Below are 21,929 nucleotides of genomic sequence, written 5' to 3'. Positions count from 1 at the left end.
CTGCACCTCCGCGTCAATTTATTTTTGTAATTCTCCTCTGATGCACCATGGGACATTTTATGATATCAAGGCATAAATAAATACAAAGGGCGGGATTCTCCGCTGGCCGACGACGATTTTGCAATTGGTGATCGGGCGGAGAGTCCCTTTTTACAACCGAATCGGAGGTGGTGACTGTTTTCAGATGCTCCGCCCCCTCCAAAACGGCATCATCAGGGAGTGCGCTGCACGCCTTTGGGACGGCCTCAGGACATCACCTGAAGGCCCTCCCCGATGCTCCGCCCCCGATGGGCCGAGTTTGGTCCGACCGCACAGTTGACTCGTGGTCTCAGCGTTCGGGAACCCAGCGTGACGGCTGATGACTGTGTCCAGTGGCGTCACAGTAGGGGTGGGGGGGGAAGCCATGCTGCTAGCCGGGGTGGGGGGGGAGGCACCTGCGAGGGCTGGGGGACTGGCCATGGGGTGGAGAGACGGGGTGTCTAGGGGAGCACTATCTAGCAGGTCGGGTCAGCGCACGGCCGGCGCATGTTGTACGGCGCGACCACTGCAGGTCGGCAGTGTGCTTATGGACGGCCACGGATCGACAATTCTCCAGGCATTTATATCATGAAGGCCGTGCGTTTTATGTAGCGTGACTGCTAGCCCCTCACCGGTCGGAGGATCGGTGCTGGGGCCTTGCCACCTTTTCCCACGTTAAACGCCAGGGATCCAACGGACATAGTCCGAAAATCAGAGAATCCAGCCCACAGTGTTTTTTTTTCCCAAATCTTTTTTTTCTTCCTTGCGTTCAAACCTTTCTCCAAAGTGTTGAATGTGTTATATCAAGAAGAATCAAGAATTGAAGCATATAAATTGGTTCTTATTTTCTAGGTTGGTATGAAGGCTGTTCAGTACAACTTTCCATACTCCCGGGTCAGGGTTCAGAAGGATCTAAAGGACCAGACAGTATCAGGTAGAAAAACTTTGCCTTCTCTCTCTTTCCCCCCCCCCCCGCCCCCCCGTGTCCTTTTCCCTGCTTTCACATAAATCAACGATATGTGGCTGCAATTTCAGGAATGTATCTATATTATTATTCTACTAATAGCATTTAAAAGGCGTAGGGACGGCCCTCCCATCAGTGTAAAGTTGCAATGTTCTTAATGTTTCAAGAATTTTCTTCCTAATCGATTTCCCACCGTAACCTTATTGGGGGGAAAATCTATTCTAATTAACATTTGTGGCTCAAAGAACTCTTAGCTACTGAGGTTTGCATCAAGTTTAACCAATGACATTACAGTTATGTTGCAAATTTACAAAATCAGGTATCTTCTGGGGAAGTATTGCGAAGGTTGATCAAGGAGCCATCAGGCCCAATTCTTATAATCGAACAATCAAGTGGAAAGCCAAACGCACTGACTAATATAGTGACAGCTTTCAAGTGTGTTGCTCAATAAAGAACGCAAACATTTGATGATGCAGTTAAGTGAGCTAATTTCACACTTGAAAGTAGTCTTTTATCACTTGCAAATTTACACAACTGCAATGTTGTGGCTGGTTTAGCACAGTGGGCTAAATAGCTGGCTTGCAATGCCAGCAGCACGGGTTCAATTCCAGTACCGGCCTCCCCGAACAGGTGCCGGAATGTGGCAGTAACTTCAGTAACTTCATTGAAGCCTACTTGTGACAATAAGAGATTATTATTATGTAAAGGGATTGATGAACACTCTTGCACTATCTTTGGTGACAAGTGATGAAAGAACAGGAGTAAGATGAAAACAAGGGAGCCAAATTAACTGGTGAATAAAGAGCTTGATTTAAAGCAATATCTTAAAGAGGAGATATGGAAAGATGTGGGGGGTTGGGGGGCAGGGCGCTTAGGAAGGGAATTTGAAAGTATGCAGCTGAGGCGGCAGACAACAATGCTTTTAATTGTGAAGGGAGGGGATATGCACAAGGTATTTTTTATTCATTCAAGAAATGTGGGCTTCGCTGACTTGGCCAACACTTGTTGCCCATCCCTAATGGCCCTAAACAACAAAGAACAAAGAACAAAGAAATGTACAGCACAGGAACAGGCCCTTCGGCCCTCCAAGCCCGTGCCGACCATACTGCCCGACTAAACTACAATCTTCTACACTTCCTGGGTCCGTATCCTTCTATTCCCATCCTATTCATATATTTGTCAAGATGCCCCTTAAATGTCCCTATCGTCCCTGCTTCCACTACCTCCTCCGGTAGTGAGTTCCAGGCACCCACTACACTCTGCGTAAAAAACTTGCCTCGTACATCTACTCTAAACTTTGCCCCTCTCACCTTAAACCTATGCCCCCTAGTAATTGACCCCTCTACCCTGGGGAAAAGCCTCTGACTATCCAAAAGAAATGATGGTGAGCACAAGTCTTTAGTACTGGTGCCGGAATATAGCCTTTGCTGTGTCCAGTGCCTTCAGCCATTTTTTGAAATCACATTGCAAAAAAGTGGATGAACTAATCACGCAGATAGACATAAATGGGTCTGATATAATTGAGATTACGGAGACATGGCTGCAGGGTGACCAGGGATAGGAACTGAATGTCCCAGGGTTTTCAGTATTTACGAAGGACAGGCATAAAAGAAAAGGTGGTGGCGTGGCACTGCTGGTTAAAGAGGAAATTAACATATTCGTGAGAAAGGATATTCGCTCTGACAATGTGGAGTCTGAATGGGTAGAATTGAGTAATACCAAGGGGCAAAAAACATTAGTTGTTGTCATATATAGACCCCAAAACTGCAGTGGTGAGGTTGGGAATGGCATTAAACATGAAATTAGAGATGCATGTAATAAGGGAATATCGGTGATCATGGGTGATTTTAATCTTCACATAGATTGGGCAAATCAAATTAGCCACAATGGCGTAGAGGAGGAATTCCTGGAGTGTAAGACTGGATGGTCTTTTTGACCAATATGTGGAAGAACCAACCAGAGAGCAGGCCATCTTAGACTGGGTACTGTGTAATGAGGAGGGAATCATTGCCAATCTGGGGGATGAGCGACCATAACATGATAGAATTTTTTAACAAGATGGAGAGTGAAGTAGTTGATTCAGAGGCTAGGGTGCTGAATCTTAATAAAGAGAACTATGACGATATGAGGCGTGAGTTGGCCTTGATAGATTGGGGAGAGTTACTTAAAGAGATGACAGTGGATAGGCAATGGCAAACATACAAGGAACGCATGGGGGAACTACAGCAACTGTTCATTCCTGTCTGGCACAAAAGCAAAGGGGGTAAGAGGGCCAATCCATGGCTCACAAAGGAAACTAGAAATAGTATCCGATACAAGGAAGAAGCATACAGATTGGCCAAGAAAAATAATAGGTCTGAGGATTGGGAGCAGTTTAGAATTCAGCAAAGAAGGACAAAGGGATTGATTAAGAAGGGGAAAGTACAGTCTGAAAGGAAGCTTGCAGAAGACTGACACTAAGAGTTTTTATAGATATGTGAAGTGAAAGAGATTGGTAAAGAGAAATGCAGGCCCCCTACAGACAGAAACAGGGGAATTCATAATAAGGGACAAAGAAATGGCTGAGCAATTGAATACATACTTTGGTTCTGTCTTCACAAAAGGACACAAATCAGATACCAGAAATGTTGGAGAATGAAAAGTTTAGTGAGGGCGAAGAACTGAGGGAGATCAACATTAGTAGAGAAATGGTGCTGGGAAAACAGATGGGATTGAAGGTGGATAAATCCCCAGGGCCTGAGAATCTGCATCCCAGAGAGCTTAAGGAGGTGGCTCTGGAAATAGTGGATGTATTGGTGGTCATCTTCTGGGATTCTATAGACTCTGGAACTGTCCCTACAGATTGGAGGGTAGCTCATGTCACTCCGATATTCAAAAAGGGAGGTAGAGAGAAAGCAGGGAATTATAGACCAGGAAGCCTAACATCGGTAGTGGGGAAAATGCTTGAATCCATTATCAAGGACTTTATAGCGGAACATTTAGAAAGCAGTGGCAGGATCAGTCAGAGTTAGCATGGATTTACGAAGGGAAAATCATGCTTGACAAATCTGTTGGAATTCTTTGAAGAGGTGACCAGTACAGTTGACAAGGGGGAGCCAGTCGATGTGGTATATCTGGACTTTCAGAAGGCGTTTGACAAAGTCCCGCATGAGAGATTATTGGCAAAATTAAAGCGCATGGGATTGGGGGAAATGTATTGAGGTGGATAGAAAACTGGTTGGCAGAGAGGAAACAAAGAGTTGGAATTAATGGGTCCTTTTCAAATTGGCAGGCAGTAACTAGTGGGGTACCACAGGGATCGGTGCTGGGACCCCAGCTACTCATAATATATATTAATGATCTGGATGAGGGAACAAAATGTAACATCCCAAAGTTTGCAGATGATACCAAATTAGGTGGGAGGGTGAATTGTGACGATGATGCAGATATCCTACAGCAAGATCTGGACAGGTTGGGTGAGCAGGCAAATCAATGGCAGATGCAGTATAATTTCAATAAGTGTGAGGTTATTCACTTTGGAAGGAAATACAGGAAGACAGATTACTAGCTGAATGGTTGTCAATTGGGAGAGGGGAGTGTGCAGCGGGACCTGGGTGTCCTTGTGCACCAATCGCTGAAGGTAAGCATGCAGGTGCAGCAGGCAGGAAAGAAGGCTAATGGTATGTTGGCCTTCATTGCGAGAGGTTTCGAGTATAGAAGCAGGGATGTGTTGCTGCAATTATACAGGGCCTTGGTGAGGCTACACCTGGAGTATTGTGTGCAGTTTTGGTCTCCTTCTCTGAGGAAGGATGTTCTTGCTCTCGAGGGAGAGCAGCGAAGGTTTACCAGACTGATTCCAGGGATGGCGGGACTGTCATATGAGGAGAGATTGACTCGGTTGTGATTGTTCTCGCTGGAGTTCAGAAGAATGAGGGGGGATCTCATAGAGACTTATACAATTCTAACAGGACGAGACAGGGTTGATGCAGGGAAGATGTTACCAATGATAGGTGTGCCTAGAACCAGGGGTCACAGCCTGAGGATTCAGGGTAAACCATTTTGGACAGAAATAAGGAGATATTTCTTCACACAAAGAGTGGTGAGCCTGTGGAATTCATTACCACAGGAAGTAGTTGATGCTAAAACATTGAATATATTCAAGAGGCGGCTGGACATAGAACTTAGGGAGAATGGGATCAAAGGCTATGTCAGCTTTTTCTTTTGCACAGATGTGCTCGAATCCTCCATCATTGAGATGGAGATATTTGTGGACCCTCCTCCTCCAGTGAATTATTTTATTATTATTATTAATTGTCCACCATTCACAGTTGCATGTGGAAGGACTACAGAGCTTAGATCTGATGCATTGGTTGTGGAATCGCTTAGCTCTGTCTATTACTTGCTGCTTATGCTGTTTGGCTCACAAGTAGTCCTATGTTGTCGCTTCACCAGGTTGACACTTCATTTTTCCGTATGCCTGATGTTGCTCCTGGCACGCTCTCCTGCACTCTTCATTGAACCAGTGTCGATCCCCTGGCTTTGTGCTAATGTTCAAATTGGGGATATGCTGGGCCGTGAGGTGGCAGATTGTGGTTGATACAATTCTGCTGCTGCTGATGGCCCACAGAGCCTCATGGATGCCCAGTCTGGAGTTGCGAGATCTGTTCAAAATCTATCTCATTCGGCATTGCGAGAGTGCCACACTGTCTCCCACCAAGATGGGTGAAGTTGAAGCCGCCATTAAACACATGAAGAATGGACAAGCCACAGGAGCGGACGGGACTCATGAGAATCTCGGACAGAGAAGAAATTCCTGCCTACGTCAAGGATGCCGTCATGACCAACATCTTGAAGAAACGAGACAAAGCAGTCTGTGGAAATTAACGAGGAATCTCCCTACTCTCCATTGTCAGGAAAATCATTGCCTGATCCTTGCTGGTCACCTTCTCCTCGTCTCTGAGGAAATTCCCCGGAAAGCCAGTGGAACAATGGACATGATGTTCACAATTCGGCCACTTCAAGAGAAATGCCAGGAGCAACACCAACCACTCTACACGGCCTTCATTGATCTGACCAAGGCTTTTGACTCAGTCACTCAGGAAGTTCTATGGAAAACCCTGAAAAAGGCCAGTTGTCCAGAGAAATTCATCAACATCCTCGATCCTCCACGGCAAGTCCTCACCAATAGAATTAAGATAGAAACCTTTTGAGGTCAAGACTGGAGTCAAACAGGGATGTGTCATCGCCCCCACCCTTTTCTCCATCTTCATCACCATCAACCTTTACCTGGTCAAGAACAAGCTTGCCAGTGGAGTGGACATCATCTACAGGATGGATGGAAAACCTTTCCACCTCAACTGGTTGAAATCCAAGAAGACAATAACACTGACATCGCTCGTGGAGCTTCAGTATGCAGGTGGCACAGTGGTACCACTAATGCCTCACAGGGCCAGGGAACCAGGTTCGATTCTGGCCTCGGGTGACTGTCTATGTGGAGTTTGCATTTTCTCCCCGTGTGTGCGTGGGTTTCCTCCGCGTGCTCCGGTTTCCACCCACAGTCCAAAGATGTGCAGGTTAGGTGGATTTGCCATGCTAAATTGCCCCTTAATGTCCAAAGATGTGCAGGTTAGGTGGGGTTACGGGGATAGAGCGGGGGAGTGGGCCTAAGTAAGGGTACTCTTTCAGATGTTTAGTTCAGCCGCAATGGGCCTATTGGCCTCTTTCTGTAGTGTAAGTATTATATGGGGTTCTATTGATAACAGTGCCATCTCCATTCTCTCAGACGAGAAACTCCAAGTCATGTTTGACACCTTTGCAGAAGCATACTAAGATTTGGCCTCAGCTTCAAGAAGACTCAAGTCCTTTCCCAACCTGCCCCAGGGCAGTATTCAGTCTCTCCATCCACCAAGATCAATGGAGATACTATACCAAACGTGGAACATTTCCCTACCTGGGGAGCCACTTCTCCTCTTAGGCTGACACCAATGCAGAGATCCAACATTGCATCCAATTCTCTAGCGCCTCCTTCAGGTGCATAAGGATGAAAGTCTTTGACAACATCCATGCTGACACCAAGATCCATCTGTACAAGTCGTCCTCCCAACTCTTCTGTATGGCGGAGAAACCTGGACTTCAACCAGGCCTCGAAGGCCTGGAGAGGTACCATCAATGTTGTCTGAGTTGGGTTCTCTGCATCAGCTAGGAAGACAGGCACACTAACATCAGTGTCCTTGAAGGAGCCAAAAGAACCAGCATCAAGGCCATGGTCATCCAAAACTAATTCGCCTGGGCCGGCCATGTGCTTAGAATGCCAAAGTACCGACTGTCAAAGCAAATCTTCTTCGCCCAGCTCAAGGAAGACTCCTGAACAAGAGGAGGGCAAAGGAAGCGCATCAAGGACACTCTGAAGGCTCCCCTCAAGAAATGCAACATAGATTTCAACACCTACATAGAACATAGAACATAAAACAATGAAGCGCAGTACAGGCCCTTCGGCCCACGATGTTGCACCGAAACAAAAGCCATCTAACCTACACTATGCCATTATCATCCATATGTTTATCCAATAAACTTTTAAATGCCCTCAATGTTGGCGAGTTCACTACTGTAGCAGGTAGGGCATTCCACGGCCTCACTACTCTTTGCGTAAAGAACCTACCTCTGACCTCTGTCCTATATCTATTACCCCTCAGTTTAAAGCTATGTCCCCTCGTGCCAGCCATTTCCATCCGCGGGAGAAGGCTCTCACTGTCCACCCTATCCAACCCCCTGATCATTTTGTATGCCTCTATTAAGTCTCCTCTTAACCTTCTTCTCTCCAACGAAAACAACCTCAAGTCCATCAGCCTTTCCTCATAAGATTTTCCCTCCATACCAGGCACCATCCTGGTAAATCTCCTCTGCACTCGCTCCAAAGCCTCCACGTCCTTCCTATAATGCGGTGACCAGAACTGTATGCAATACTCCAAATGCGGCCGTACCAGAGTTCTGTACAGCTGCAACATGACCTCCTGACTCCGGAACTCAATCCCTCTACCAATAAAGGCCAACACTCCATAGGCCTTCTTCACAACCATATCAACCTGGGTGGCAACTTTCAGGGATCTATGTACATGGACACCTAGATCCCTCTGCTCATCCACACTTTCAAGAACTTTTCCATTAGCCAAATATTCCGCATTCCTGTTATTCCTTCCAAAGTGAACCACCTCACACTTCTCTACATTAAACTCCATTTGCCACCTCTCAGCCCAGCTCTGCAGCTTATCTATATCCCTTTGTAACCTGCTACATCCTTCCACACTATCGACAACACCACCGACTTTAGTATCGTCTGCAAATTTACTCACCCACCCTTCTGCGCCTTCCTCTAGGTCATTGATAAAAATGACAAACAGCAACGGCCCCAGAACAGATCCTTGTGGTACTCCATTTGTAACTGAGCTCCATTCTGAACATTTCCCATCAACCACCACCCTCTGTCTTCTTTCAGCTAGCCAATTTCTGATCCACATCTCTAAATCACCCTCAATCCCCAGGCTCCGTATTTTCTGCAATAGCCTACAGTGGGGAACCTTATCAAACGCTTTGCTGAAATCCATATACACCACATCAACTGCTCTACCCTCGTCTACCTGTTCAGTCACCTTCTCAAAGAACTCGATAAGGTTTGTGAGACATGACCTACCCTTCACAAAGCCATGCTGACTATCCCTGCTCCCCTTTTTGAACAAAGGGACCACATTTGCTATCCTCCAGTCCTCTGGCACTATTCCTGTAGCCAATGATGCCATAAAAATCAAAGCCAAAGGTCCAGCAATCTCTTCCCTGGCCTCCCAGAGAATCCTAGGATAAATCCCATCAGGTCCCGGGGACTTATCTATTTTCAGCCTGTCCAGAATTGCCAACACCTCTTCCCTACGTACCTCAATGCCATCTATTAGCCTGGGGCTCAGCATTCTCCTCCACAACATTATCTTTTTCCTGAGTGAATACTGACGAAAAATATTCATTTAGTATCTCGCCTATCTCTTCAGACTCCACACACAACTTCCCACCCCTGTCCTTGACTGGTCCTACTCTTTCCCTAGTCATTCGCTTACATAGAACATAGAACAATACAGCGCAGTACAGGCCCTTCGGCCCACGATGTTGCACCGAAACAAAAGCCATCTAACCGACACTATGCCATTATCATCCATATGTTTATCCAATAAACTTTTAAATGCCCTCAATGTTGGCGAGTTCACTACTGTAGCAGGTAGGGCATTCCACGGCCTCACTACTCTTTGCGTAAAGAACCTACCTCTGACCTCTGTCCTATATCTATTACCCCTCAGTTTAAAGTTATGCCCCCTCGTGCCAGCCATTTCCATCCGCGGGAGAAGGCTCTCACTGTCCACCCTATCCAACCCCCTGATCATTTTGTATGCCTCTATTAAGTCTCCTCTTAACCTTCTTCTCTCCAACGAAAACATCCTCAAGTCCATCAGCCTTTCCTCATAAGATTTTCCCTCCATACCAGGCAACATCCTGGTAAAACTCCTCTGCACCCGCTCCAAAGCCTCCACGTCCTTCCTATAATGCGGTGACCAGAACTGTACGCAATACTCCAAATGCGGCCGTACCAGAGTTCTGTACAGCTGCAACATGACCTCCCGACTCCGGAACTCAATCCCTCTACCAATAAAGGCCAACACTCCATAGGCCTTCTTCACAATCCTATCAACGCTTATTCCTGACAAACCTATAGAAAGCTTTTGGGTTTTCCTTGATCCTACCTGCCAAATACTTCTCATGTCCCCTCCTTGCTCGTCTTAGCTCTCTGTTTAGATCCTTCCTCGCTACCTTGTAACTATCCATCGCCCCAACTGAAACTTCACACCTCATCTTCACATAGGCCTCCTTCTTCCTCTTAACAAGAGATTCCACTTCTTTGGTAAACCACGGTTCCCTCGCTCGACGCCTTCCTCCCTGCCTGACCGGTACATACTTATCAAGAACACGCAGTAGCTGATCCTTGAACAAGCTCCACTTATCCAGTGCGCCCAACACTTGCAGCCTACTTCTCCACCTTATCCCCCCCAAGTCACGTCTAATGGCATCATAATTGCCCTTCCCCCAGCTATAACTCTTGCCCTGCGGTGTATACTTATCCCTTTCCATCATTAACGTAAACGTCACCGAATTGTGGTCACTGTCCCCAAAGTGCTCTCCTACCTCCAAATCCAACACCTGGCCTGGTTCATTACCCAAAACCAAATCCAACGTGGCCTCGCCTCTTGTTGGCCTGTCAACATATTGTGTCAGGAAACCTTCCTGCACACACTGTACAAAAAAACGACCCATCTAATGTACTCGAACTATATCTTTTCCAGTCAATATTTGGAAAGTTAAAGTCTCCCATAATAACTACCCTGTTACTTTCGCTCTTATCCAGGATCATCCTCGCCATCCTTTCCTCTACATCCCTAGAACTATTTGGAGGCCTATAGAAGACTCCCAACAGTGTGACCTCTCCTTTCCTGTTGCTAACCTCAGCCCATACTACCTCGGAAGATGAGTCCCCATCTAGCATCCTCTCCGCCACCGTAATACTGCTCTTGACTAGCAGCGCCACACCTCCCCCTCTTTTGCCTCCTTCTCTGAGCTTACTAAAACACCTAAACCCCGGAACCTGCAACATCCATTCCTGTCCCTGCTCTATCCATGTCTCCGAAACGGCCACAACATCGAAGTCCCAGGTACCAACCCATGCTGCCAGTTCCCCTACCTTATTTCGTATACTCCTGGCATTGAAGTAGACACACTTCAAACCACCTACCTGAACGCTGGCCCCCTCCTGCGACGTCAAATCTGTGCTCCTGACCTCTATACTCTCATTCTCCCTTACCCTAAAACTACAACCCAGGTTCCCATGCCCCTGCTGCATTAGTTTAAACCCCCCCATATATAATAATATGAAGACCTGGGAGACCCTTGCTCAGAGGAGATGTACTTGGAGGAACACAATTCATCCAGGATGCCCAATGACAAGGGGAGGCCTGGAAAACAAGCCTGGGAAAGGAATATCCGTAATCTCGAATCCAAGGACAATCCCACTTCCTGGAAACACCTGCCAAGTGTGGAGTCAAAAATGCAGCTCTCGGATTGGGGACCTCACTGAAATGTATAAAATTCTGACCGGGCTGGGCAGATTCAGGGATGTTTCCTCTGACGGGTTGGGGGGGGGGGGCGCGGGGGGGGCGGGGGGGGGGGGGAGGGGGGAGGGGCGGGGGGGGGCGGGGGGGGCGGGGGGGGGGCGGGGGGGGGGCTCGCTCCGGCTGGCATCAACCACGCGAGGACCCACAGAATCCATGACCAGTGACAGAGTATCTTCGATGGAAAATTATACTCGTTATCGAGTGATCATTGAAGCAAAGGGAGTGCTGAACAACAGGATGGAGGGTGTCCTCAATATGAAGACGGGACTTTGTCACCACGAGGACTGTGCGGTGTTCATTCCTGTCGATACTGTCATGGGCATGGTTCTGTGGCAGGCAGGTTGATGAAGATGTGGCCAAGTAGAATTTCCATCCTTCTGTGGACCCAGCCTAGTGGTTATGTCCTTTAGGACCCGGCCAGTTCAGTCAGCAGTGATGCTACTGAGCCACTCTTGGTGATGGGCTTTGAGGTCCCCCACCCAGTCCCCACTTTCTGCACCCTTGCCACCCTCAGGGTTTCTTCCAAGTGGTGTTCAACATGGAGGAGTCCGGATTCATCAGCTGAGAAAGGTGGAACGCGGTAATCAGCAGGAGGTTTACTTGTCTAAGTGGTCAGAGTATGCAGAGATAGATAGAGTAAAGATCGAGCAGAGGTAGAGCTATATTTTGTGGCCAGAAGAGGGTATTATTATCAGAAGGAGCAAAGCCACGAAGTGTGTACACACCAAATTAAATTTGAAGCATTGAAAAACCAGGATTCAGTTTAAGTAAATAGGGATAAGGGTGATTAGTGAACAATACGATACAGGATAAGTTATAGTCAGCAAAGTGTGGAAAGGCTGAAGTTAACTGAAATTAAAGAATTAAAGTCTGACTTGGAGCCTATTGAAAGATACTGAAAGCAAACATGCAGATGCAGCAAGCGGTTAGGAAGACAAATAGTATGTTGGCCTTCACTGCAAGAGGACTGGAGTATTGGAGCAGGGATGTCACACTGCAGATGTACGGGGCCTGAGCGAGACCACACCTGGAGCATTGTGGGCAGTTTTGGTCTCCTTATCTAAGAAAGGATATCATTGCCACAGAGAGAGTGCAGCGAAGGTTCACCAGACTGATTCCTTGGACGGCGGGATTGTCGTATGAGGAGAGTTTGTGACGACTGGGCCTGTTTTCACTGGAGTTTAGAAGAATGAGAGGGGACCTCACTGAAATGTATAAAATTCTGACCGGGCTGGGGGGGGGCTTGCTCCGGCTGGCATAATCTGGATCAGCATATTTAAATAAGCCATTAGGTTTATGTAACTACCTGAACACCACTTTCACCCGGCATCTGGGAGTCAAATGCCGCGCCTACAAGTCCTCGCCAATGCGCCGTTTAGCACTGGTTAGTGCGTGGCCCCTCAGGGCATCTCGCAGGCCATTAGAGACCCCCATGCAGTCAGGAACATGGCAGGGTGGTACCCTGGCACTCCCCTGGTACCAGAGTACCAGGCTGGCAGTGCCAACCTGCCTGGGTGCCAGGTCAGCACTTCCATGGGTTAGAGTCCTTGCCCATGAGAGGGCGGGTTGGAGGGGCCTCGAGAAGGTTGGGGAAGTGAAGGGGGGCAAAAAGCGGAGGGTGGGGCCTGAAAAGGGGGCAGAGGTTCAGCAATCTGGGCTGCCGGTGAACATGACGCCCTGATCTGTGATGATCAGTTCCTATCGACTAAAGTATGGCCTTGTCGGGGAGAAACTGCTCAAGGCCCAAAGAACCGGCAAAGTGCCGGTGAATAGCGGGAAGAATCTCGGGGAGCATCTCAGGGAGCATCTCGGGGAGCATCTCAGGGAGCATCTCAGGGAGCATCTCAGGGAGCATCTCGGGGAGCATCTCGGGGAGTATCTCAGGGAGCATCTCGGGGAGCATCCCAGGGAGAATCTCGGGGAGCATCTCGGGGAGCATCACGGGGAGCATCTCGGGGAGAATCTCGGGGAGCATCTCGGGGGACATCTCGGGGAGAATCTCGGGGAGCATTTCGGGGAGAATCTCGGATAGCATCTCGTGAGAATCTCGGGGAGCATCTCGGGGAGCATCTCGGGGAGCATCGCGGGGAGCATCTCGGGGAGCATCTCGGGGAGAATCTCGGGGAGAATCTCGGGGAGAACCTCGGGGAGCATCTCGGGGAGCATCTCGGGGAGCATCTCGGGGAGAATCTCGGGGAGCATCTCGGGGAGAATCTCGGGGAGAATCTCGGGGAGCATCTCGGGGAGCATCTCGGGGAGAATCTCGGGGAGCATCTCGGGGAAAATCTCGGGGAGCATCTCGGGAGAATCTCGGGGAGAATCTCGGGGAGCATCTCGGGGAGCATCTCGGGAGAATCTCGGGGAGAATCTCGGCGAGCATCTCGGGGAGAATCTCGGGGAGAATCTCGGGGAGCATCTCGGGGAGAATCTCGGTGTGACAGCCTCCAAGAAACATCCCGCCCAATGTGCCAAAAGTGGACTTTGTTTTACTTCCGCTGAATCGCGCCCATAGACTCCAAAGGCTTCAAGGGGTATGGGTGGTGTTGAGATCGAGGATTAAGCATAACCGTATTGAATGACAAAGCAAAGCTCAAAGGGCTGAATTACCTCATCCTGATCTTATTTCTATGTTTTTGACCATTCTTCAACAGGGGGCTGCATCAATGATCAAACTTTCCAATGATTGGTTTGCAGCCAGCCACTTAGTGCAAATAAATTCTTGGTGATTTGGTCTCTAAACATTTGAGTCCCTCTCTATCAGGCCTCTGCTTAGTGCTGATCCAAACATAATTTAAAAACTTGACAAGTAAAAGATTGTGGCGGGAGATCCTCCCATTACAGGCGACAGCTCATTTTGGTCAAACCCACAGATCACCTTTTAACAGATTTCTTTAACTTGAAATTCCAGTACCTGCTCCTTTGAAAATGTGATGACAAAGAACAAAGAACAAAACAGCACAGGAACAGGCCCTTCGGCCCTCCAAGCCTGTACTGGCCGTGATACTAATCTTGGCCAAAACTCTCCGCACTTCCTTGTGCCGTATCCCTCTATACCCATCCTACCCATGTGTTTGTCAAGATGCCTTTTGAACGCCGTTAATGTATCTGCTTCCACAACCTCCCCTGGCAACACGTTCCAGGCATTCACCACCCTCTGTGTAAAAAACCTGCCTCGCACATCTCCTCTAAACTTTGCCCCATGGACCTTAAACCTATGCCCCCTGGTGACTGACCCCTCCACCCTGGGAAAGAGTGCCTGCCCATGCACTCTATCCATGCCCCTCATAATCTTGTAGACCTCTATCAGGTCACCCCTCAACCTCCGTCTTTCTAATGAAAACAGTCCAAGTCTATTTAGCCTCTCCACATAGCTAACCCCTCCAGACCAGGCAACATGAAATGAAATGAAAATGAAAATCGCTTATTGTCACAAGTAGGCTTCAAATGAAGTTACTGTGAAAAGCCCCTAGTCACCACATTCCACCGCCTGTTCGGGGAGGCTGGTATGGGAATTGAACCGTGCCTGCCTTGGTCTGCTTTCAAAGCCAGCTATTTAGCCCTGTGCTAAACCAGCCCCCTAAACCAACATCCTGGTAAACCTACTCTGCACCCTCTCCAAAGCCTCCACATCCTTCTGGTAGTGTGGTGACCAGAATTGTGCACAATATTCCAAGTGCGGCCTTACCAAGGTTCGATACAACTGTAGCATGACTTGCCAGTTTTTATACTCGATGCCCCATCCAATGAAGACAAGCATTCCGTATGCTTTCTTGACTACCTTGTAAACTTGTGTTGCCACTTTCAAAGATCTGTGGACCTGCACGCCCAGATCTCTCTGACTTTCTATATTGCTCAGAGTTTTACCATTTACGATATATTTCCCCTCTGTGTCAGACCTACCAAAGTGCATTACCTCACATTAGTCCAGATTAAACTCCATTTGCCATTTCTCTGCCCAAGTCTCCAACCTATCTATGTCCTGCTGTATCCTCTGACAATCCTCAACACTATCTACCACTCCACCAACCTTGGTGTGATCCGCGAACTTACGAATCAGAATGGCTATATTTTCCTCCACATTTTTTATGTACACCACAAACAACAAGAGACCTAAGCACAGATCCCTGTGGAACACCACTAATCTCAACCTTCCATTCAGAAAAATACCCTTCTACTACTACCCTTTGCCTTCTGTGACCGAGCCAGTTCTGTATCCATCTTACCGCCTCACCTCTGATCCCGTGAGACTTCACCGTTTGTACCAGTCTGCCATGAGGTACCTTGTCAAAGGCTTTACTGAAGTCCATGTAAACAACATCCATCGCCCTCCCCTCATCAATCATCTTTGTCACCTCCTCAAAAAACTCGATCAAGTTAGTGAGGCACAACCTCCCCTTCACAAAACCATGCTGTCTATTACTTATGAGTCCATTTGTTTCCAAATGGGTATAAATCCTGTCCCTGAGAATTCTCTCCAATAATTTACTTACTACCGACGTGAGGCTCACCGGCCTATAGTTTCCAGGATTATCCCTGCTACCTTTCTTAAACAGCGGTACCACATTAGCTATTCTCCAGTTCTCTGGGATTTCACTTGTAGCCAATGAGGATACAAAGATGTCAGTCAAGGCCCCAGCAATTTCCTCCCTTGCTTCCTTCAGTATTCTGGGATAAATTCCATCTGGCACAGGAGACTTATCTACCTTAATATCTTTTCAAAGACCCAATAACTCCTCCTTTTCATTGTTACCATGATCCAGACTGTCCACACACCCTACTAAAAAATCAACTTCCACAAAGTCCCTTTCTTTAGTGAACACTGATGCAAAGTATTCATTTAGTACCTCGCCATAGTTTCCCCCCCACTGCCCTTAAGTGGTCCAATTCTTTCCCTGGCCACCCTCTTGCTTATGACATATGAATAAAAAGCTTTGGGATTCACCTTAATCCTACTTCCCAAGGACTTTTTAATGACCCCTCCTAATTTCCAGCTTCAGTACCTTCCTACTTTCTTTATACTCCTCAAGGGTTTCAACAGTTCCCATCCTTCTAGACCGTACAAAAGTATCCTTTTTCTTTTTTGACGAGGTTCACAATATCCCTCGTTATCCAAGGGTCTCTAAACGTCCCATACTTATCCTTTGTTCTCTCAGGAACGTGACTTTCCTGCCTCGTAATCAACTGTCGCTTGAAAGATTCCCACATTTCCAATGTTGATTTACCCTCCAACAGCCACACCCAATCCAAATTCTTCAATTCCTGTCTAATGTTATAGTAATTTGCCTTTCCCCAGTTTAGCACCTTAACACGAGGGTTACTCTCATCCCTGTCCAAAAGTACCCTCAAACTTACGGAATTGTGGTCACTACTCCCAAAATGTTCCCGTACTGAAACCTCAACCACCTGTCCAGGCTCATTCCCCAATACCAGGTCCAGCACTGCCCCTTCCGTAGTTGGACTATCGACACATTGCATCAAGAAGGCTTCCTGGATACACCTTACAAACTCTACCCCATCCAAACCCCGAGCACTGAGTGAGTCTCAGTCAATATAGGAGAAAATAAAAACCCCTACCACAACAACCCTGTTACTTTTGCACCTATCCAAAATCTCTGTACTTATCTGCTCCTCTATCTCTCGCTCGCAGTTGGGGGGGCCTGTAATAAACCCCCAACATTGTGATTGCCCCCTTCCTGTTCCTGAGCTCTACCCAGATTGCCTCATTGTGTGAGCCCTCCAAGGTGTCCTCCCGCAGTACGGCTATAATATTCTCCTTATCCAGTAATACTACTCCCCCACCCCTTTTACAACCCCCTCTATCTCTCCTGAAGCGCCTCAATCCTCCAACGTTCAGCTGCCAATCCTGCCCTTCCTTTAACCACGTTTCTATGATAGCCACAACATCGTAATTCCAAGTACTAATAAGTGCTCGAAGTCCATCTCCCTTACCCGCTATACTTCTGGCGTTGAAACAAATACATTTCAAACCACTGCAGACAGGGTGATGTTGTTCTCTTATTTTTGTTCTCTATTTCCCCTTCAGTTATTACACCTTCTAAGCTAACACTCTGGTTCCCACCCCACTGCCATATTAGTTTAAATCCTCCCGAGTGACTCTCGCAAATCTCCCAGCCAGGATAGCGGTGCTCCTCCAGTTTAGATGCAACCCGTCCTTCTTGTACGGGTCACACCTGCCCCGGAAGAGATCCCAGTGGTCCAGAAATCTGAAGCCGTCCCTCCTACACCAACAGCTCAGCCTCACGATCCCAAAAGATGAATTTTTTCTCATAGTTAATACATATTGTTTATTGTTCTTGTTATGCCAGGGAATGGATTAGGAATCCGGATTATTGGTGGGAAAGAGATCCCAGGACGAAATGGAGAAATTGGTGCTTACGTGGCCAAGATCTTTCCTGGAGGTACTGCAGAACACACAAGCAACCTCACAGAAGGTAAATTAACTCTTCCCAATTCTATTGAAAAATCTTTAATGCACCACGTAAGGATATGACAGAATCGTCACACCCATATCACGGTTTTCCTTTTAGGTCAGATATAATGGGTGTGATTATTCAGCCTCGTCACGATAATTAGGTAACGTGATGAGGCCGGTAAACCTCTCGCAAGATTTACAACGCTCGGGACGCCTTGTGAGATCGATCAAGATGTGTTGATCTGGACTTCGCCCTCATTGGGTTAACTTCATGTGAACCTGTCTTGGCCCGAATTTTCCAAACCACAGGATCAAACGCCTGGGAGACCTTGCAGTGGCGCCTTTTAGCCCGGTTTCCACAAACATGGACCAGGCATAATGGCACTTGGGCGGGTTTCCCAGAGTCTCCCAGCCTGGCAGTGCCAAGGTGCCCAGGTGCCAGGTTGTTCAGAGTGGGGATTGGGCCTGAGGCACAATACCCTTATGAGAAGGGGTGAGGGGGGTATGATGCAGTGTTGGGGGGCATCCAGAGGTCGCAGTGGAGGGTCGAGACATCAAGCATTTGAAAATGGCACTCCGATCTCTTCCTGCACTGACAAGCTGAGCTGTAAACGTGGCCTCGACGGGCTGCTCCTCGCCGAGGCTCAAACAATAAACAGTCCTGTTTGATAATGGGGTCGTTCTCGGCACTGCAGGGGTCGAGAAACACTCTGCTAAACGCCACAAAACGGGACTCTGGCTTGGAGTGACCAAGGGCCTGTTCTGCGCTGGATTGTTCTATTCTTTTTAGTTAAATCCCGTCCAATATTTCTGGATTGTGGTTTGGTGTAATCTGGACCATTAGGCACAATTTTACTGTTGTGTTGTGCCTGGCGCCAATTCTGTTGCGCAGCGAGCATCACAGGAGCGACCCAAAACAGGCTCCGTGTTGTGTGCACGCCCACGCTGGGTGTGATTGTGATAATAAATGAGCCATTAGCCTCATCCAGATGTGCACGGCTGAGTCGAGGCCGCATTCTCCCGGCTCTCGCGAGTCAGCGGCCGCACCATCGAGGCTTCACTCGGGCGCAGATTAGTATTGGTCTCCACAAGCATGCTGGCCACTCCTGGGATCTCTGGGGCCATTGGAGCCAATCGGGTGGTGGGGGACAGGGCAGGCGGCACTGCCCCTGGCACCCAGGGCACCCTGGCAGCACCAGCCTAGCACACTGCCAGGGTGCCAGGTTGGCACTGCCAAGGGGCAGGTGAAAATTAATGTGACAGATGCTGCACACATACCAGGTGTGATTTGTTTTAATAGGGAACATTTTACTCTGACAGATTTCCATTCGCTCTCACTATACAGTGACCACACCAGTGTCCACTCAATGCTCCTCACCCTTCTTGCTTGTCGGTGGCCGAGTGCTCCATCTAGGTGTGTCCCTTTGATGCACATCAGAGGTGAAGGAATGAAATGAAAATGAAATGAAAATCGCTTATTGTCACAAGTAGGCTTCAAATGAAGTTACTGTGAAAAGCCCCTAGTTGCCACATTCCGGCGCCTGTTCGGGGAGGCTGGTACGGGAATTGGACCGTGCTGCTAGCCTGTCTTGGGCTGCTTTCAAAGCCAGCTATTTAGCATTGTGCTAAATCAGCCCCGGAAGCTTGCTGCTTGCCGTGCTCTGTGGCCTTTGATGTCCCAGCTGATGTACCAGTGTCACAGGCATCACCATGCCACCCTGTTCTGTCCGCTGCCCTTGAGATGCACCAGTATCAGGAGGAGGGGTTCTGAAGAATTGGAGGCCATCGTAATCTCATTGGAGACATGCCTGTTTGGATTCCAGTGCTTCCCCCTCCATGATGGTACCCGTGGAACTCTGGGGAGACCATGGGAAGGAGGAACAGTTGGAATGAGCTCCAGAGGCCTCTGAGTCATTTGACTCTATCAGCCCTGGAGGCCCCCATTGTCTGCACCATGGTGTCAGCGATGGTCCTCCGTGACTGGGCCATGCTCTGGAGTGCCTCAGCAATGTCCACCAGCATATGGGACATGTCCCTCATCGATTGGGACATGATATCGGGGTCCTTCGCCATGATTATCACAGACTGGGCCCTGTCTTGGACACGACCACTTTAGGCGCAGACATCATGTTCCAGGTTTTCCACTGCGGTCCACAACCCAGCAGTGCTGGCCTGAGTGCCACACATTGTCAGCACCGTCTCCTGTGTCTGAAGGCTTTGGGACTCGACCAATTGACTTTGCAGTCACCAGACTGTCACTGACATGCCCTCCTGAATGTCTCGGCTGTGTCCTATCATCTGCCTCAGTTCTGGGAGAAACTTGTCCAAAGACTTGGCATCCGGGAGGGACCCAGCTGAGTGCTGGGATTCAGCAGACCTCCGACTGCTGACTCCCTTCCTGCCTCCACCCTCATGTATGTCAGCGACTGTGTGGTGTTCACCAGATTGTGCCCGAGAAGCCTGTCCTCTAATGTCATCCACTGAGATGTGTGTCTTGGTGCTGGTGGAATGTGGGGGTGATAGCTGTGATATTTCGATGGTGGTCTCCTTGGAGCTCTCCTCTGAGGTGGTCTCTTGGGTGGCAGGTGGGGTGAGGGACGACTCGGATAGCTCAACCCCATCAGATGGTGATCCTGCGAGAGAATGGACATGTGGTCAGTGAGAGGGCAAGGTTGATTATGTGGTATATCAACAGCTCACTTGAGACAGGTCAACCGGGTGTAAGGTCAGTGACAAATACATGAATAGGATGGGAATAGAGGGATACGGACCCAGGAAGTGTAGAAGATTATAGTTTAGTTGGGCAGCATGGTCGGCACGGGCTTGAAGGGCCAAAGGACCTGTTCCTGTGCTGTGCTTTTCTTTACGAAGTCTTACAACACCAGGTTAAAGTCCAACAGGTTTGTTTCGATGTCACTAGCTTTCGGAGCGCTGCTCCTTCCTCAGGTGAATGAAGAGGTCTGTTCCAGAAACACATATATAGACAAATTCAAAGATGCCAAACAATGCTTGGAATGCGAGCATTAGCAGGTGATTAAATCTTTACAGATCCAGAGATGGGGTAATCCCAGGTTAAAGAGGTGTGAATTGTCTCAAGCCAGGACAATTGGTAGGATTTTGCAGGCCAGATGGTGGGGGATGAATGTAATGCGACATGAATCCCAGGTCCCGGTTGAGGCCGCACTCATGTGTGCGGAACTTGGCTATAAGTTTCTGCTCGGCGATTCTGCGTTGTCGCGCGTCCTGAAGGCCGCCTTCAGAAAATTATAGCCCAGTTCCGCACACATGAGTGCGGCCTCAACCGGGACCTGGGATTCATGTCGCATTACATTCATCCCCCACCATCTGGCCTGCGAAATCCTACCAACTGTCCTGGCTTGAGACAATTCACACCTCTTTAACCTGGGAGTACCCCATCTCTGGATCTGTAAAGATTTAATCACCTGTTAATGGTCGCATTCCAAGCATTGTTTGGCATCTTTGAATTTGTCTATATATGTGTTTCTGGAACATACCTCTTCATTCACCTGAGGAAGGAGCTGCGCTCCGAAAGCTAGTGACATCGAAACAAACCTGTTGGACTTTAACCTGGTGTTGTAAGACTTTGTACTGTGCTCACCCCAGTCCAACGCCGGCATCTCCACATCAGTGCTTTTCTTTGTTCTTTGTTATTTGTCAAGATACCCCTGAAACATCACTATCGCCCCTGCTTCCACCACCTCCTCCAGCAGCGAGTTCCAGGCACCCACTACCCTCTGTGTAAAACACTTGCCTCGTACATCTACTCTAAACCTTGTCCCTCGCACCTTAAACCTATGCCCCCTAGTAATTGACCCCTCTACCCTGGGAAAAAGCCTCTGACTATCCACTCTGTCTATGCCCCGCATAATTTTGTAGACCTCTATCAGGTCGTCCCTCAACCTCCGTCGTTCCAGTGAGAACAAACTGAGTTTATTCAACTGCTCCTCATAGCTAATGCCCTCCATACCAGGCAACATTCTGGTAAATCTCTTCTGCACCCTCTCTAAAGCCTCCACATCCTTCTGGTAGTGTGGCGACCAGAATTGAACACTATACTCCAAGTGTGGCCTAACTAAGGTTCTATACAGCTGCAACATGACTTGCCAATTTTTATGCTAAATGCCCCGGCCAATGAAGGCAAGCATGCCGTATGCCTTCTTGACTACCTTTTCCACCTGTGTTGCCCCTTTCAGGGACCTGTACACCTAGATCTCTCTGACTGTCAATACTCTTGAGGGTTTTCCCATTCACTGTATATTCCCTACCTGCATTGGACCTTCCAAAATGCATTACCTCACATTTGTCCAGATTA

At 48.3% G+C, this 21,929-nt stretch overlaps 1 protein-coding gene across 7 annotated transcripts in view; it reads left to right on the top strand.

The window, feature by feature from the left end:
- pcloa (piccolo presynaptic cytomatrix protein a) overlaps positions 1-21,929 on the top strand; it is a 633,232-nt gene that overhangs the window by 361,430 nt on the left and 249,873 nt on the right. For all 7 annotated transcript variants that reach the window (XR_011934010.1, XM_072470931.1, XM_072470933.1 and 4 more), the window contains 2 exons: positions 871-952; positions 17,490-17,615. Coding sequence is in view for 6 of the 7 variants with exons in the window: in XM_072470931.1 (XP_072327032.1) it covers positions 871-952; positions 17,490-17,615 (208 nt within the window). In the remaining variant the exon portion in view is untranslated. The remainder of the gene's footprint in view (positions 1-870; positions 953-17,489; positions 17,616-21,929) is intronic.

The sequence above is a fragment of the Scyliorhinus torazame genome, chromosome 13 (genome assembly GCF_047496885.1).
Source record: "Scyliorhinus torazame isolate Kashiwa2021f chromosome 13, sScyTor2.1, whole genome shotgun sequence".
Classification (NCBI taxonomy): Eukaryota; Metazoa; Chordata; class Chondrichthyes; order Carcharhiniformes; family Scyliorhinidae; genus Scyliorhinus; species Scyliorhinus torazame.
The sequence above is the reverse complement of the archived record's forward strand: the minus strand, read 5'-3'. Positions and strand labels throughout refer to the sequence as shown.